This window comes from Brachyistius frenatus, unplaced genomic scaffold, assembly GCF_029030835.1.
Source record: "Brachyistius frenatus isolate BFR_SWC_R1_liver_20210118 unplaced genomic scaffold, ASM2903083v1 Contig_137, whole genome shotgun sequence".
Classification (NCBI taxonomy): domain Eukaryota; kingdom Metazoa; phylum Chordata; class Actinopteri; family Embiotocidae; genus Brachyistius; species Brachyistius frenatus.
Genome location: NW_027210736.1, coordinates 292,782 through 312,045, shown reverse-complemented (window position 1 = coordinate 312,045; position 19,264 = coordinate 292,782). Strand labels below are relative to the sequence as shown.

Here is a 19,264-nt window from a genome sequence, read left to right as displayed (position 1 = left end):
TTTTAATGGGCAGCTTATGTAAATATACAGTATATGCACCAGTTTTTCAATGTCTTTCTATCTGACTGTTTTTTAATCGTTTCACTGAGAACCAGAAGGTGGCGCTATAGAGGAAAAAAGTCAGAGTGTATATAATAAAGCATTTAAGAACCGTGGAAATCAACAGCTTCTGGGATTTCTTTTTTCATTTCTGATGTCATGTTGCCTTGAAAGGCCGGTGCTAGTCTGGATCAGCGGGAGGGACGCTCTTGCTTGTGATTGGCTGTTGTGTTGGAGTGTGTGTGTGTGTGTGTGTGTGTGGGGGGGGGGGGGGGGGGGGTGGGGGGGGGATTTCGGATTGGGTTAGCGACCAGTGAATCAATCAATCAATCAATCAATCACAGCAAAGAACAGTTTAGAGTGTGCGTCCTTCTAGCTGATCCGATCTAGGGCCAACCTTAGTAGAAAAAATCTCAATGTTTGCAGAGTTTAGCTTCTCAAAAGTGACAATTTACCACTGGACAAAAACAATGACTCTGAAGACGTCATCTCGGGTTGAGGGGAACTATGATGGGTTAATCAGATCAGACAGTTAATCAGATGAATTAATAGACAGATTAACTGATAACGAAAACGTGCGTAATGTTGTATGAGGATAGAAACCGCTCTGAAGTTGCATTTAAGGTCCTCTAAGGATATGAAAGAGCTTTTGCAGGACGGACTACCTGCTGACACGGCATTAGTAGTTATATATATTCAAATATTAGTCTGCAGCTCGATGACACGGTGGCCGACTGTATTATTTGTGCAGACAAACCAATGGACCCGTTGTTTTTTATTTTTGCTTGTTAAGAGGAATTACTGGAAAAATGATGTGCAAAAAAAAAAAAAAAAAGAAGTGTATCACTGCAGGTTTTTCGAGCCTATCTGGGAGCTCTGAGGCACGTTTATGCCTCCATGAATTTCAATCTCAGCTGAAAAGGCAAAGCCTCCCTGGATAAATAAAGATTAAAAAAACCCAAATACAAATGAAAAAGCTGCAGATGTTCACCAGCATCTCTGTTAGAAAACATTCAGAGTAAACTGGGAGCTGTGAAAATGAATATGAGCCGCGAGGGCCTTGGCAAACAACCTCGACTTCACAAGGCTCTTGACTTCTTTTTTTTTTTTGTCCTTCCTGTCTCCTCAAAACCGGGCGTAGATAATAGACACCCACAACCTTCCCCAAATGAATAAATCATGTGGAAACACTCCTCGGCAGACACCTGGCTCTGAACGTGTTTTTTTTATTTTTTTTATAGAGCGATCTGCTGAGTGAACTTTTGACCTCCGCTCAGATTCTCCAGACGACCTTCACGCCTGAAGTTGAACTTTGTTCTGGCGACAAAACGAAGCAAAAACTAAACAAGCGAAGCAGATTCTCTGGACAATTAATAGATGAAGAGAATAGATGATGCATTTTTATAAAATAATTGGAGAATAAAACAATAATAAAAATACTGAAATTGTATTGCAGCCTTGGACAAAACACGGGTGACACACTCTTTAAGAACTGGGTGAATTTAGGGGAAAAAAAAACACAATTATTAATTTATTTCTCTCATATTTCAGACTGAAGTGGGACCTCCCGCGCTGCTGCCTCTACGATACAGAGGAGGTATAATTAATGAAAATCTCCCACTGACTCATTACGGTCGCTACGGCCGCCATATGGCTGTCTGCTGGTTGCCATGGTGAGAGAGGGGATGTGTTTTTTTGTTTGTTTTTTTTTCTCCCGGTAGAGAGAAAACGGTGAGTGTTTTTTTTTATTGTAAGTGACAGCGCGGTGGGACGTGAGAGTGTAAAATAAACAATATATATTAATGGTGGAGGGATGCAGATATTATAGAGACAGAAACAGATGCAGTAGAGAGATGGAGGTACTGACGAGGAGGCGATAGGAAGGCAGATGGACAGGAGGAGGCGGTTATAGAGACGGACAGATGGATAAAGATGAGTTTGTAGAGAAGAGATGTTGGTGGAGAGATGATTAAGACAGAAAAACAGCAGAGAGAAAGATGCTCATCTCACACACACTCACAACAACGCTGCTCTCCGAACACCATTCAGAGAGAAATGATTTATAACACCATCTAAAGTTATCTATCCCTATGACGAGCTCATTGGCAGAATATCTTTGTACTGTCAGATTCTCAACGCATCGTGTCAACCAAAAGAAAACAACAACGACAAAAAAGCTGCTTAATTTGTGAGACACCTGCAAAGGAAATATATTTATGTTGCAGAATAGCCGACCGGATTTCCTTAAAATAAACAGCCTTTTCATATTAAACCTCACGACTACCGTCACATTATTTTACAAAACCATCTTATGGATGTTTACGAGACAGGATTTTACCGAAAATCTGACTGCACCCCAAGCCTGTCAATCAAACTAGGCACAACCCCCAAACACATCCCTTGTTTGAGGCCTAATATCCAAATAATGCTGGAGTTATTTCCAGAAGGAGCACCAGAGCTTTTATCTAACGACACCGTGACGACTCGTGGAAAACATTTTACCGACTTTGTACTTCAGGAGAGGATTTGATGCTTTTTGAACGGGAGTCAGTTGGAGCCAGAGGGTGGTTAAAAGCCGGCCCCTAGTGGCCATCGGTGGTATTGCACTTTAAGACACTTCTGCATTTTGCTTCAACATCCCATTTAAATCATAACGTAGAGACAAAAATTTAAACTGCACATTGCCAGATAGTCGACAGGATCGCACGACTTCACTCACACACACAACACACACTCTCACACACACACACGCACACACACACACACACACACACACACACACACACACACACACACACACACACACACACACACACACACACACACACACACACACACACACACACACACTGACCTGTCTTGGTCGGCACTGCGGAAGCGGGGGAGGATCATGTGGCGGAAGCTGCTCGTTCGGTCCAGTTTGGGCTGACTCTTGGCCCTCTTGATTGAGCCCTTCAACCTTCTACTGAGGAAACTCTGGAGCGTGGAGGAGGAGGAGGAGGAGGAGGAGGAGGAGGGGAGCGACGACGAAGGGCAAACAGATGGTGGAGAAGGAGGGCGAGCATGGAGCGGAGTTACAGAGACGACGAGGTGGTCGGCATGGGAACGGAAACGATGGGTGATTGATTGGACGACGTGAGAGTCAGGTGAAGGGTTTTGAGATGATTGACAGGTGGGATGGAGTGAGGTGCGGTTTGTTGTCAGATGTATGGAAGGAACACCGAAATCAAATGGAGACACACAGAAAAGTGAAACATGTTGAGATGTGTGACGGGGAGAGCAGAAGGTACATTTATTACCAACAGGGAAGTCTTACTCCTGAAACATGTGCACCTGCCACAGGGAGCTGCAGTGCTCAGCAGCTCCTGCAGGGGGCAGCGGTGAGCCACAGTCCAGCATGAGCAGCAGGGATGCAGTTTGTCCTGTGTGAGCTTCCTTACATGATTAAATCACATATGTTCACTTAAATCCAAACTACACAGTGTGTGCTATATATTAATAGTTGTAGTTTTGGCTGTTAGTTCACCAAAAAAAACAACACAATTAATAATTTCATACTAACAGGAGATGATCAAATATGGATGACAGAGCATCAATCAGACTTTTACAATCAATTCAGTTTCAGGGGAAAAAAAAAAAAAATCATCATTTTCTATGTATTTCTTTGTTTGCCTTTGTTTTGCTGGAGCTGTCAGTTTTTCTTTTCCTTTCTGTGCCTAGTTGATGTTGAATAATTATTAATCAACAGCATACACACACATGTATATTATATATATATGCTGTCAAGTTTTCATGTATGAACTCAGCAAAAACCTGATTGGATTTAGTTTTGACTCAGTTTCCAGGCCTGATCTGAACCGTGTTTTTAAAACCTGACGCAGCTCTCAGATGTGGCGTGAAAGTCATAATTAGGATAATTAACACTTGTTTTGTTATCTCACCTGTTTAAAAAAAAACAACTTTCTGTCACAATCACTAAGATTTCAATATACGCTAAGTCAAACTAAAAAGAAAGTGACTTTTTTTTCAGTTAAACTGTTAAACTCTTAATTTTTTATTCAAAAAAAAGTATATTTTTGGGTTGTTTTAATATAAATCTATTATAAATGAAAACATTTTTATGTTTTAGATTTTATCCAAAGAGAACTGGACTTGCTTAAAACAACCTGGTGTGGGGGTTGTTGAGGTCACATGTTAAACCCACCTGCGTGAAGTGAAACGTCTTTTCACAAAGTCCAGCTCCATTTGGACTTTTTAAAATATGTATTTTATTGTTTAATTGTTGGTCATGCAAAAAAAAAAAAAGATTATGGCTGGCATCTTAAATTTTTTGTTTTTCATTTTGCAGAATAGTTAATTGGCTCAGCCCGCTAACAGCATTAAAAAAAACAACTCCTGTTATCAAACCACAAATATCAAATTTCAAACCTCTTTTCAAAGTGGAAACCATGAAACATCTGCTGTGAAAGCAGCTGTCTTCCTCCCCCTGAGGAAGCGTCGCCCATTCAGCTTTTTAGGTGCGAGGACTGGCAGTGATATCATTTCTATACCTGCAGGATGGCAGCTTTATTCAGCGGGAGAATGACACCTTGTCATCCGGCATGAGTCAAATGGCTTTGAAGGCTGTCTGGAGGATACGACTAAAGACTTGGCTCCATCTGCTGGTTCCAAGCTAATAGCCTGCATGACTAAATCTGATTTGATTAGTCGCTCCGTCTGACACGTCTCACAAAGTAAAAAGTACTCAATGCAAAGAGAGACAGAAAAAAGCCCAAACCTCAATAATAAAGCACAATAAGGTGGGGAGGTGATAAGGAGCGGGAGGGGGAGCGGGTGGAGGGGGTGGGGGGGCTTTTTGGATGCACAGTCACTCTAACTTCGGGGTTCATCTCAGGTTACGGTGTGTCATTTATTTTTTTCGGCTCATTTGCTGCCGTCCACGTTTTAATAGCTTGTATGTAATTAGATATTAATTTTTAAAACACTAATTGTCAAACATGAAATGAAATTCTGTCTCGGCTTGGAAAAAAAAAAAAAAAAAAGGTTCTCAAAATGGCCAGAGGTGGAGTGGTGCCTGAAGTAGGAGGGCAAACCAAAAAAATTGTATTTACTCTATTTCACTCTATTTTATAATTTTACTTCACTAAAAATTTCAAGGAACATGTGCTTTTTACTCAACTACATTTTATGTTAAATTATCCAAAAATATCAAATATTAAAACTAGCTTGAGCCTGTACACCTATAGCAGTAAAATGCTCCATCCAACAATCCATCATTAATAATAATCAAATAATATCGTATAGAAGAACTGAAAGGTTAGAAAATCATCTGCACGTATTTTTGAAAGTAAAAACAATTGTTGTAGTCATTTTATTAAACAAAAACGCCCCAAAAATGTGTTGTTTCAATATGTGTAAGTATCATATTTATTTGAAAAGCTGCAGGAGATGTTTGCAGCTTGTCTCATCTATGAATTCTCCTTTTCCTGCATCTCCAGGACGGAGGTGGCAAGTCAGCATGACCCACAGAGCATGAACCGAAATCATCGTTTAAGACGGGCAACGTTTTGCCTGTGCCACCCGGTATCACCCCGACCATGTGCTGTTCCTGAAAGTTTCATCTTCCTGTAAACCACAGGGCTGCGTGCATGTGCAGGTTTCATTTTCCTTCGCTACAGGAAAATGTGAAACTGTCACGCCTCGAGAGGCCAAAGCGTGTCTATTTCACATTTTACCTGGGAGAAGGCAGCACCTTCAAAGAGTAAATTCAGAGTTTAGTAGTCTCCTTTAGCACACACGTATTACATGATTGACTAGTGAAGCTCATAACTACTGTAGTTATGGCTATTTGTTTTTAAGGACGTACACAGGAAGATGTAGGTTAACGCCGGTGCGATTACCTCTGTGGGATTTACTTCCAGTATCTTTTATTTCTGTCTGTGATCGTCAAGTGATTTACAATAAATAAAACGTGTGTTCAGTGATCACAGAGGCAGCCTGTGTTTACACTGCGACACTCCTCCTGCCCTTCAGGGTGGCTTATTCAATCAGAGAACCTAAAATATGGATATGAAAACACTCCTCTCAGCCGCTGTGAAATTATGAGGAAAATCAAAACAAAAAAAAACTCAGACCAAAACCCAGCCGAGGCTTCACATACTGGATTATCTGATTTCCACAGTTTCCACTCCGTATGAGCAATTTAAAAAATTGTGTTGTTGTTGTTGTTGTTGTTTATACCGCAGCAGTGAACGAGCGGCGGATAGCTTCCTCTGAAGGGAAGAAGAAAAAAAACAAGAAGTCTTCCTGTTTCCAGCATCCAGTAACTGTGTGCAAACACCAGCGGAAATAATGAAAAGGAGACGGGCACCGCTGGCACAAACCTAATAAGACACCAATCTATCCTTTAAGCTCCTTCATGTTCACGTTTGATACCTTGTGACTGAGTTTCTGTTTCCATGAATAAAACAATAAACAGATTATTTCTGTCCACAGACAGTCGAGCTGCCAGCCCTCTCTCTTCTCTCCTCTCTCTGACTGAGGTTGTATTTAGTATGAAAAGAGACGTGACGGTCCCAGAAGTAACACATTACACCGCTCGTCTTTGTTGACATTAAAGAATCATATCAGGCGTGTTCGCTGTGTTTTTAGCCCGTTTTTACTACGAGTCACATTCGCTTCACATCAGACTGAAAACCCCGCTGCTGTTTGGAAAAAAAACAACAACATTGTTTTTTCATTCATTTCTGTTTCAGATGAAACCGCATCAGACTCTTGATGTCGTAGATGTGAGTTGTGTTTTTTATCTTACATCACGTAATAATTATTAACTTAATTCATGTGGGACATTTTAAAACTCAGGTGCAAAGTGTTTTACAATAATAACAGATGCAAACACAGAAGTGATCGATCTAAAACCTCTGAGAGTTTTCCCTTCATGCACGAACAGAGTGCAGCGCAGTGATGCAGCAGGAAGCAACAACTATGAGGAAGTACTCCGAGTTATGTCGCTTGATCAACATCAGAACATCAGACCTGAAACTGGAGCAGAGAAATGTCAGATTTTGGGGTCAAACTCTGGAAATGGTCAACAGAGATCCTTGAAATGCTTCAAAGGTCTTTTTCGGTCTTGGACAGTGAAGCTCCGCCCCCTCTTGAAACGTGAACATCACTCAGAACACCTCGCCGGCTCTTCGCTTCTGACTTTCTGAAGCATTTCAAGGGTCTCTGTTGACCGTTTCCAGAGTTTGAACCCAAAATGTGATCCAAAAGGCCGAGGCCAGCACCGCATCAAAAACAGCCAGGATTCTGTAGCGGAAATCACTGCATGGGCTCAGGAACACTTGGCTGTATGTGGGCGGGTTGAAGATTTTTCTGTTCCCCCAAAAATTTGACCCAAAAAATTCCGATGTGTCTCTGCTCCAGTTTCAGGTCCGTTACCAGCGGTCACGTTAACGTGAGGAACTCAGTGATGATGATGATGATGATGAAGAGACGACACTCTGAATACTTCCTCGTGAAGGTTGTTGCTTCCTCACTGTACTATATTCATGTTCATGTTTAGAAACCGGCTCTGAACTTTTTGATCAACTCTTGTAAAGGTTAAAACTATATTAAAACATGTAAAAAAATTAAATAAAAAGAAATTAATGGAAAAAACGTTTAAAGTGGGATTTTAGCATAATAAGACAAAAAAACTTTGCTAAACATTAATGCAAATTTATGCGTCTGTTACACAATTAAGTATGTTTCAAGAGTCTGCTACTGATTTTCACACTGTTGTAAAATGAATGGACGACAATGGCTGATTGGAACGGTAAAAAAACAAGCAAACATTATTTAAATATATATAAAGAGAGCTTGACAAAACTTGCACACCCTCTGGTATGAATCTTTCAGATGCACTAATACAATAATATGTTCCCATGTCTCAGTACTGGAGTACAGACTGTGTGTGTATGTGTGTGTGTGTGTGTGTGTGTGTGTGTGTGTGTGTGTGTGTGTGTGTGTGTGTGTGTGTGTGTGTGTGTGTGTGTGTGTGTGTGAACATGTCCCGTGTCTCTGCATTCGGCCATGTTTGTCTCACATACCTCGACAGGGGGCAGTGGTGCAATAAAGGCTCCTCCCGCCACGGGACTCGAACCAGCAGCCCTCCAGTCTCCACCCCAGTACAAGAAGGGGGAGGAGGAGGAGGAGGCGGCAGGTGAGTGAGGCAGGGTGAAGGACAGGGAGGGGGAGAGGGGTAGCGAGCGGGGAAAGGAGGGCGTGCCGGGCCCTTTCTTGGAGGCCTTTTGCTGCTGCTGCTGCTGGCAAAAGGCGAGGGAGGGGGACACGGCCAGGGAGAGGGGGAAAGGGTGAGGCGGGGTGCCGCTGGCCCGACGGCCACAGGTGTGCGGTGGGCCCAGGGCGGGAGGAGGGAGGAGGGACAGCGAGAGGGATGGAGGCAGCGAGCGAGGCCGCGGGTAGGGGGGGTTACTCACGGATTGTCGGAAAGGTTGAAGGGGGGCAGTGGGAGGGACCTCCATGCTGGGCTGCTTCCCGGTGGCTATGCTTTTCCGCCGGGCTCGAGGATCTGAGAGAGAGAGGAAGAGGAGGTCGACAGGTAAGACACTGTTACACATCAGAGGAAGGGAAACGTTCAAATGTAACACGAGGGCGGCAATGTGGAAATAAAAAGTGCTGCAGGAGACAGTCTGCCTGAAGAAATGAAAGAATATGAGCACTCGATGGAGGTCAAAGGTGGGAGACAAATAAAACCAATGCCCGCTCTGTGGGGATGGGATGGATGGGGGGGGGGGGGGGGGTTTGACGGGGTGGATGTGAGAGATGGATTTTCTGTCTGGATGTCAGATGAGCCAAATGTTAAGAGTGAATGTTGAGGGGAGGAACAGAGGAGGTTCTCTAAGCGGAAGATGATAGATGGATGGATGCCTTCAAGATTCCTGCACATGCACTTCATGGTGACTTTAAGGAGAAAACATACTTTTAAAAAAACCCAGTTTTTGTTTCACAAAATAGAATAAATCAATGCAAGATACATGTCTGACTTGCTTGTACAATACAATATAAAAAAAACCTCTTAAAACTCTTATTGTTACATCACCTGAGCAGTTTTGTGGTTGTAAATGTCAATACAACTATCGTAAGTTTTATCGATATATACAAGCTTGATATAACAACCAAAGCTTGTAATACACCTGTTAGTCCACTAGAGGGCACAGTCAGTGTCATGTTGACTGAAAAAGACGATGCCTTAGATTCAGACATCAAAACCCACCTGGTTAGGTTTTGGAAAAGATTTAAATAATATATAATAATTTTTTAAGTAACATGCACGTTAAATATGTTACGTAGCTAATTTACGTATCGTAAAGTTAACTTCAGCACCGGTCTCACGGGTGAAAGTCTTGTTTGTCCCATCCAACCACCACAACGTCCTCTCTGCACAGACTTTATCACTACTTACACTTTGTCACATGACCTCTTCCTTCGACCCCGGTCACACACGCATTTTCCCGCCTTAACATAGCAAAACACTCTCACGGTACCCTCTAGTGGGCTGACGGGTGTACTACAGGCTCTGAAGAGATGGCAGGTTAACTCGTTAAAGATGTATTTTTATATTTATGTTAACCGCCACAGTGCTGCACAGTTTGGAGTGGGTTGATATCGCTTTGTTTTAAAAAAATGAGGAGGATGACGTACATTTTTCGACCGTCTATCCAGAAAACCTTGAACAGTGTTGCATCCTGTTGTTTACAATTTAAAAGAAACCTCATATGTGTGGAAGTCAGTAAGTCGGTTCAGACGAAACCTTCTCAACCCTTAACATCTTTTTCTAGTTTCTAATGTTTGTCTAAAACAAAATTCATCATTGTGTCTCTTTTAAATCCTTCAAGACTAATTTTAGTACCACTTTTGGGAAATTTACTGTATATTTTCTAAATCAAATAGTGTCTCCTATCTACCCGTAGAGCTCACTTTAGTGTAAAAATAACAGACCTCGGCCATATGTAAACACAAACCTGTAATTAAGTTAGTAAAATCCTGCAATTAAATCGTATACACAGGTTTTATTTGCGAGTTTAATTCCCTCAACAACAATTTCCATATTTACCAGCAGCAAGCCGCCGAATGAGGACAACAGGAGCAGAGTGGGTTCAAACTAAAGCGACTGTGTGGGTTTAATTACACAAAAGTCCAAATTCTGTTTCTGATTATAGTTCTGAGAAAACACAGAAAAATTGTGACGTCTAATTAAACAAACAGCCGCGTATAAATGTTTATTATTAGGCAAAAAGGTTGGTTACGGGCAACTTCTCATAAGCGAGAGTAAGTATTGTACAAGTGGCATCCCGCCGTGACGTCACCTATTGGTTTGTAAATTTCGGCGTCCCCATTTTGGTTTTCGGAGCCAGATGTGACCATATTTGGACGAGCTGGGGAGGAGCAAGGGCTGGGAGTATACCCAGGACACTATGCCCCGCCCACCTGACTGAACTTCAGACATGTCAATCAAACCAGACACACCCCCAAAAACCTCTATTGAGGCCTAATATCGAATTAATGATGGCGATACTTTCAGAAGGACCACCAGAACACAAGCCAGAAGTCTTTTGGAGCCAGCCCCTAGTGGCCCTCGGTGGTATTGCACAAGACGTGGAGACGTTCATCCAATTTTACATACAGTCTTAGTTGTTGCTAATTAAGATTAGCATGCTAACATAGAGATGAAAGCAGTAAACACAAAGAACAGGTGAGGCTGCGGAGGTGGGGGGCGGGGGGGTTGATGTCATTAGTTTTACAAATATTAAAAATCCAGTGTTTAGTATTCACTGCCAGGGAGCCATCGGTTAGATTTCACTGAGACAAGTGAAATCCTTGACATCACGATGGAGCTCGATTAAAGAAGTCATTTGGATTCATCCTTTGGGGAACGTGAATATCTGGACAAAATTTTAATGGCAACTCATCCAGAAGTTGTTAAAAAGATATTTCCCGACAGATTGATGCTGAATTCCCTCAAGCCAAACCACAACCCCCAAACAAAACCTCACCCACAGTGAATATGTAAAGTTCTGACAAACCAACAGCATGTCGCACCAGAAAAGAACAAAATATTCCCTTGTCTAATAAACCGAGGTGACCGTCCCTGCTTAGATAACCAGTTTTCTACCGTCTCAGAAATACAGCAGGAGGATATCAAAGCCTACTTTACATCCTGTTTTCCTCTCATGTATTTCCCTTTTTTTTTCTTTTTTTTTTTGCATGGGCCTCTCAAAGATCAATCTACGGTGCATTAAACCGGAATATAAACGGACGAGTTGGTCACATTTCCTCGTTCAAAATGCCTTTTTTTTTTTTTTTTTACTGCATTTCAGCTGATCTCACTCTGACTTTCTTTTTTTCATGTTGCTCATGCTGTCTATCTCGGCTCCATCCTCCCTCTCTCTCTCAGTCACACAGTCACTCTAATACTCACACACACACACACACACACACACACACACACACACACACACACACACACACACACACACACACACACACACACACACACACACACACACACACTCGCTCCCACGCAGCTATTTTACATAATTCAAATAGTGCATTTATCCCTCTACCTCTCCTCAGCCCTTGATCTCCCTCTCTCTCATTTTCTTCCTCCTCCTTGCGCCCTCTTCTTGTTTTCCATCCTCTTGTTTTCTCCCCTCTTCACATTCACGCATCTACAAACCCCTCCATTTTCTGCATACTTACCTTTATCAGTATTCCTCTTTTCATCCTCTCCTCTCCCTCTCTATCATTTACCTGTCCGAACGGCAAAATCTTTTCACTGCGAGAGCTGCCCGCTTTTCTGTCTGCAGTCGTAACATTTTTTTTTTCCAACCCACGCAAGAAAAAAAAAAAAAAAAAAAAATGACCATGACGGAGTTTGTCACAAACTATGCCAATGTGTGTTTGCTCAAACCCACAGTTTAAAAAAAAAGAAAAAAGGACCACCTGTAGGCTGGATGACTGAGTCGTCTGCATTACATCACATGCAGCGAGGATCTTTAATACGGAAAAAGGCTGCTGACTAATCACAGCCCAGAAAAACCGACGTCTCGCTCCATTAAAATGTGCAGAGCTCTTTTGACAGCTGATCGTAACGATATGAAAAGTTAATTTGGATCTCCTCCAAGCTGGGTTTTTTTTTTTTAAATGAGGGTTACATAAATGGGAAGAAAAAAAAAGCAACCTACGCTTTCATGGAGATTGACATGAAATTAAGGACGATGACGCAGGTTTGGTTCCTGGTACATCTTTCAATAATTTGAAGACACTGACCGGCTGAATGAGGTCATGACCTCTTAGAAAGATTTCTCCAAGTGCTTTTGATTCATGAGTTTCACTTGCAGGACTGAGCTCAAAAGAAAAGAGTTTTTGTTTTTGTTTTTTTTTCAGTTTTACGACAAAAAAAACTATGTTTGGACCGTTTCTGTGATTTTAACTGTAAACAGTGAGATGAGAAACACGAGCAGCCTGTGAGTTGGTGTTGGTGTACCATCCTAAACTTTAGGGTGGTTTTAAAAACAAAAGACTTTTGATGGAGAGTTCTATTTAAATGCTTTAAGCACTCAGTCTGAGGTGCTTTCAAGGTCCAAATCTGTGTTTGCTAATTTAACGACTTTTGCTGCATTCAAATGGGACTTGTGAGTTCGTGGTTCCAACACAGGAACTCATATGGTTGGCGTTCAAGTGATAAAGTTGTAAAAACACCGTTGCCAGGCAACATGGATGGTGTCTAGAAGTCACAGAGGCTAACAACTTATCAAGCTAACGGGGAGGGTGACGTAATGCAGGAAATATAAAGTCACAGAGAGAAAAGATGAGGCTGTTAGAGAGATCAACATTTTCCTCAGACGTCGGCTGTTATCTAAGTTACAAAGACAAACTTTACGTGACTAAAATTACAACATATCAGCTCAACATCCAACCAAACATGAACTTCCACGACCTCTGACCTTTCTGTAAACGTCAGCAAACACGTCACAACTCGTGACCTCAAGGTTTATAGAAAATTTCAGAGCTGGATACCACAAGAGGGCGCCGTTCATACGGACTCTTCTCGTGCACGCGGTAAATACGACGACATTTGAACGCAGCGATTGTCAGGTGGACGGTTCAAAAGGGTAATCAGCCTCTTCATTCATCACAGGTGTGTTTCGGAGGATGTTTGTGGAGCTACTTATGGAGGTGCATGTTACTTTTGATGGTCAGTCGCACCAACAACGCTCACCGACCGCCCCTCTAGTTAAAACCAACACACCCACCGGTGCTCATACGGGTGTCGGGATATTTACTATTTAAAAAAATGTAAGCGCTGGATCGGAAAACGACACCTGAAACCAGCGGAGACGCTTTCGATGCACGTTGCGATGAAGTCTGTGTCTGTTTGTTGCAGCTGTCATGTTACACCACAAGTCTGCACTATGGAAAACACCCACTGTTTCCATGTTGAACAGTTGATGTGTTGCGTGCCCACCAAAATGTCACGGAAATGAATCATCATCTGAAAAAGTCTCCCTTTGTCATTGGAATTATTGCATTTTTTTTTTTTTTTTTTTTTTTGCCGTCTCGTTGTGCAAATAACAAACTTACAAACCCGGTCGTAAAAAAACAAAATCCACCAACAACAAAGCGAGAGGACAGAGTGACCCAGAAAAGACTCCCTGGTTTCTCTTCGCTGCTCCGAACTCTCGGCTGAACGTTAGCAAAACGCCAAACTGCTTGTGCGGCAGGTAGCTGCACGGCTTCCCTCCGCCGTCCGGTGCCTTCGGCGCTTCAGCCGGCGGAGCTGTCACGCTCTGCGGAGGGCTGCCACTTCATCTCCCAATAGGATACGACGCGTCCGTATCACAGGTGATCAGCAAACAAAAAAGGCTGCAGCGGACTGCAGTGTGAGAAATATATTTCATAATCGTAGAAAAACATCAGCAATAATGAGGAGGAAGAAGGAGCCAGAGTCGTGTGTCAAAGCAGGTGATAAGTTCACATTCAGGTTTCATGTAAGCGTTTACTTTCTACCGCCGACGAGACTCAGAAGAAGTGTCAGGATTCAAATGCAGTTTGACCTCCAGAAACATCTCCAGCACACACACACACACACACACACACACACACACACACACACACACACACACACACACACACACACACACACACACACACACACACACACACACACACACACACACACACACACACACCAAGAAAGCCACCTGAATGTACTAATCTCCTTCTTGTAATATGTGGAATTGGCCACAGAGGGCAGATTAGCGTTGACTTACTGTATACAGTCTATAAATCATGAGTGCAGTTTAAAAGCCTCTCGGAGGGGAGAGGGGAGGGGTGGGGGGTGGGGGTGGGGGGGCTCCTTCTCGCATGCAGCCATGCATCCTGCACTAATGGCCGCAGGCGACCACGGCAGCTCTCGAAAACACCGTTTACTGCGACATTTAGATTAGGAGCCGAGCGACCGCCGCCGCCGATCCATCTGTTGCTGCAGTGTGACGATGGACAAACCTGAGACAGAGATGGTGTACGCGAGTTCAACATTGAGCAAATGTTCAGCCGAAAGCGACGGGGTGGGAGGACTCTACAGAGGAGAGCGCTCAATACATATATGAGACATCAGATTCGATATTCACATCAGGAATAATGGATGTTTTTTGTGTAACACTCTGGTTGTTCCCACCAAACGAAACGTGGCTGTGGAAAGAATCTCAGATACACTAAGTGTATTCTTTATTCATATTTTCAAGGTAATTTTACCATCTTATGTGAAAAACCCGCAACGCCTACAGGGAGTTTTGCAGCACCCACAGCAACCTGTACTTTCCAGTTATGGTTCTAAAAAAACAAAAATCCCCAAATTTCTTCTTTATAGGATCGCTGGTAGCTTTTTCAACAAGAAGTTCTCTTACTCTGAATATTTCACCAAAAAAGATATTTAATTTGTAGGTTTTGTGAGTGAAAAAAAAAAGGCCTTTTTGAGAAGATTACTCTGCTGCCACCGAGTGGCCACACACTGACGTCATCCAGTTTGCTGTTTTGAATCCTCCAGTCTGGCATTTCGACCATCGGCAACTTTTTTTTTTTTTTTTTTGAGCCAGAAGTGACCATATTTGGATGAGCTGGGGGAGGAGCCAGTGGTGAATCTGACTGAGAACTTAAAGACGCTATGCCCCGCCCACCTATACCTAATGACTTGTTGGAAAAATGTATAGACTTTTGTGAGAGATGTTGAAACTTTCTGAATGGGAGTCTATTGGAGCCAGCCTCTGGTGGCCCTCAGTGGTATTGCACTTTAAGGTACTTCTGCGTTGTGGAACCTTCAGACCCAAAAACTGCATCCAGTTTTATATACAGTCTATTAACTGCCAGAAATGCTGCCGGGTCACCATCTTGTCAATGCAAAAAAAAATAACATGAAAATGAGATATGCCTGTACGCTCGGTTTTGGATCAAAAATGAATGCAGATGACAGAAACAGCTGTGTCGGCACAAAGAACTCGGTGTTTTAAAACAGTTTAAATTGTTTGAGCGATGAGGTTTTGTGCTTTTAAAGAATGCACTTTGTCAAATGGGGCGATGACAGTCCAAATACAGCAGCAGAATTTGAATTCAGTCTCATATTGTCACTTTATGCCCTTATTAGGTAGTCACAAGCAGCTATCTTGCAATATAACCGAAATAGCAGAAATTACACACTCGCACGCCTCCTATATCCTTAAAACGCCTCTGGGTTTACTCCACACGCTGCATTGAGTAGGTGCCCATAGCACATTTCTCTTTTTTGGGGGGGGAAAATTGCACTCTTCAACTTGAATGCAGACCAAATATTCCCTTTTCAAACATAATACACCGTAACTGCCCCTTTCTTTACACTTAACATGCACTGAGTGGAGAAATGTAGGCGGCAAAAAAAGAGTCATTCAGAATCGGCGTATTAAATCATCCGATCCGCAGTCTTTATGCAAATACCGTGGAGGGATGTGAGGATGGGTGGGGTTCAGCTGCCGGATCAAAAAGACGTGGCCCGGCTTGGTCGCTGTGATTTTCTGTCTCATCTGACCCCGTGCAGTCTCATCTCATATTAATTGAAGCCATTAAGCTTTTTTTTTTTTTTTTTTTTTTGAGTCTTAACAAAAGCTATCGGTCTGAAAAAAAAAGAAAAGTCTTGATATGTCCATTTAAATCCATTTCTCCCTCACTCTCTTTCTGATCCCAACCTCGGCTCCGTGTTCCGTTTCCATGGCAACGCTGGGATTTTCTTTTTCTTTTTTTATTCCCCTCCCATCCTGAAGTACCTAACATTTTAGTTTCAGACGTACAGTACAGTACTACACAGAAAAAAACTCAGAGCGGAGAGTGTTTGGACACTTTGGGCTCACACACACACACACACACACACACACACACACACACACACACACACACACACACACACACACACACACACACACACACACACACACACACACACACACACACATTAATCGATACACTATGAGCGAAGGGACTGTGTGTAGCAGCAGCTCGACAGATCACAGTAAATCATTTAAAAGCTTCATTAGTTCCTGCGATCGCAGCTGATGACCAACACAACGCGCTAACGACTTTGATGATGAGCAGAGTTGAAAATGGAAAGTGTGAAGACATCTGGAGAACTGTTTGCTGCACCTATTGTTAAAAGATGCTGTTGTATAACTGCAGTATTTGTTTGGAGATGATGTAAAGGCCTGAAAAAGCAGCCGTGGATAATGAAAATTTTAAAATTTTAAAAAAGGCCGTCGGTGCTGAGGCATCGCGGTGTCATCGGAGGTTGTGATTCCGTCTGTCTGGGGTCACGATGGAGTTCGACGTGCCTGTCTCTTTTATTTAGCTGCTTAATAAATCATCCGTGTGCTGAAATAACATCATTCGAGTTGCTCATTTCTTACTATCGCTGTGTTGCAGCGTTACTCAGGCGGGGTCATGCTCATTAAGAATTTAATACGTTATGAAAAATGTCTTGCCAAATCTTGTGGAATTAACCCGACTCAGACACGCACATTGTTTATTATCTGCCATTTTATTTGAGTGTGAAATTTGCCGCCATATCACGCCTTCAAAAATTCAAAAAGATACAGTTGTGGTGTCTACGACGTGTACATGATTACCTGTTCACAATCCCTGTCATATAATTACTCTACATCTGTCAGTTATGACCATTGAATGTATATAAAAGTGTTCGTAGCTTCCGGGTCTGAAAAATGAGATCGATCCAGAAGTGTCTTCAGCTGCAATACCAGCGAGTGCCACTAGAGGTCGGCTCCAAAAAGCCTCCGGCTCCATAGACTCCCATTCAACTTCTCTCATCAAATCCAAAGTGAATAAAATGTGTCCATCAGTTCTCTCGGTGTTGTTAGCTAAAGTCACTCCTTCTTATTAGTTTTCTGGAGGTCCATCTGAAAATAATCCCTCATTCATTAGAAAAGAAGATTCAAGAAGACCTGTTTTTGGGGGCGTGTCTGTTTGATTGACAGACCTGTGGTGCAGTCAGGTTACAACTATCGATGGGCGGGATGTAGTATCGTCAGGTTTCCAATCAGATCAGTCAGATCCACCACTGGCTCCTCCCCCAGCTCGTCCAAATATGGTCACTTCCTGCTCCAAACTGCTCCAAACCAGCAAAGATGGTGACGACCGAAAATGGAACTCGAGGCTTCATAACGTTCACAAACCAACGGGGTTGGTTGCCACTTGGTTACGACACAAAATGACATGAATGGATAAATGCCTCAAATGTCTACTTGCTGTTCACGATAGAGTGAGCTCGTGACATCTGATCATTTACATTTATCATTTTGATCATGTATTTTTTTAAGAGTGGGTCAAACTGCACAGCTTCCCGCCCGTGTTAACCCACCTCCACCCTATCGGTACCAGTACGGGTATTAAAACTTTATTTACGATACCCAACCCTACTGAAGTTAAACAGCAGCTGATGCTGTACAGTAAAGTTACAGCACAGTAACTCACTTTAAAACCACGAATTGCCATTTTTGCATTTCTCTCCGAGTACAAATTACACCGTGTTAATGAGATTCAGAGGAATATATTTCCTGTTTGGACAGTCGGACCAACTGTTTCTCAGCCTCCACACACTACTGCTATTGATCTCATCTTTCTTTACCAACATGTGGAACTACTCCTCTAACACTGGCCTGAAAGTACAGACCTAGAAGTGTTACAGCAAGCAGGCAACTGTTATTCTGTATATCGATTAATCTCTATCATTTTTTTCCATTAACTTCCATAAAATGTAATAAAATAGATGATATTAATGTGCATACAAAGACAGTAGAATCTCACATACTGCACAACACGCACATGCGTGTTTTGTTCACGTGTGTAGGGCGGGGGGTGGGGGGAGGGGGTGGACACCAACCAGCTCATGTGTTCACATGTTAGCCGCCGTGCTAGGCTAACGTGTGAAAAATGCTCGGTCCTGTTCATTGTGAATGTAAATCTGATGTTGAGCTGAGAAGCTGAAGAGGAGAACGTGTGGGTGGCAATCGCTTCCAGCTCAGACCCTCCGAGAGAACCGAGAGAGAGACGGAGTTAAAAGAGTGGGAGGGAGGGATGTAGACACACGAGTAAGAGGTTGGTTAAAAAAATGTAAAAAAAGGAAAAGAAACAGTGTGTGTGTGTGGGTGGGTGGTGGTGGTGGTGGTGGTGGTGGTGGTAAGTGTTCGTGTAGGAGTAGCAGGGACAGCGAGCGAGAGCAAGACTGTATGGAAATGAAGACAGGATGACAAAGAAGAAGAAAATAAAGAGAGAGAGGAAAAGAAAGGGGAGTGAAATGGAGGAAAATACATCTGGGGGGGGGGGCGGTATGCACTGAGGGGGGAGGAGGGGGAGGGAGGGGGGCTGGGAGTTGCAGTGAGGAAGAGGATGGAGAGAGAAAGAGCAGAAGAGAGGCAGAGATGGAGGCTGGAGAGGGAGTGGGTGTCTTAATAGCGCTGAAACGCTCAGGGCTTTTTTGTGTGTTTGCCTTTGTGATGATGGAGCGCTGGTTGGCTCCCTGTTTGCTTTTGATCCGTGAACTGTGACTACAAACTACAAATGCAAAAAAAAAAAAAGAAGAAAAAAGGCAGTCTCTCCTGTGTTTTAAAGTGGGATGTATACAGCA

At 42.8% G+C, this 19,264-nt stretch overlaps 1 protein-coding gene and 1 long non-coding RNA gene across 17 annotated transcripts in view; one reads left to right on the top strand and one right to left on the bottom strand.

Annotated features, from left to right (window-relative positions):
- The window catches only part of LOC138630626 (uncharacterized), a 203,408-nt gene that overhangs the window by 38,117 nt on the left and 146,027 nt on the right, over window positions 1–19,264 (top strand). The window lies entirely within an intron of this gene.
- The window catches only part of syngap1b (synaptic Ras GTPase activating protein 1b), a 129,111-nt gene that overhangs the window by 37,809 nt on the left and 72,038 nt on the right, over window positions 1–19,264 (bottom strand). For 13 of the 16 annotated variants that reach the window (XM_069715035.1, XM_069715036.1, XM_069715038.1 and 10 more), the window contains 2 exons: window positions 8,520–8,611; window positions 2,894–3,015 (listed from right to left, as the gene is read on the bottom strand). In XM_069715035.1, the coding sequence (XP_069571136.1) occupies window positions 2,894–3,015; window positions 8,520–8,611 (214 nt within the window). Of the gene's footprint in view, window positions 1–2,893; window positions 3,016–8,129; window positions 8,612–11,802; window positions 11,859–19,264 lie in introns of those variants that run through there. The other 3 variants (XR_011311650.1, XM_069715034.1, XM_069715049.1) reach the window with 2 other exon arrangements.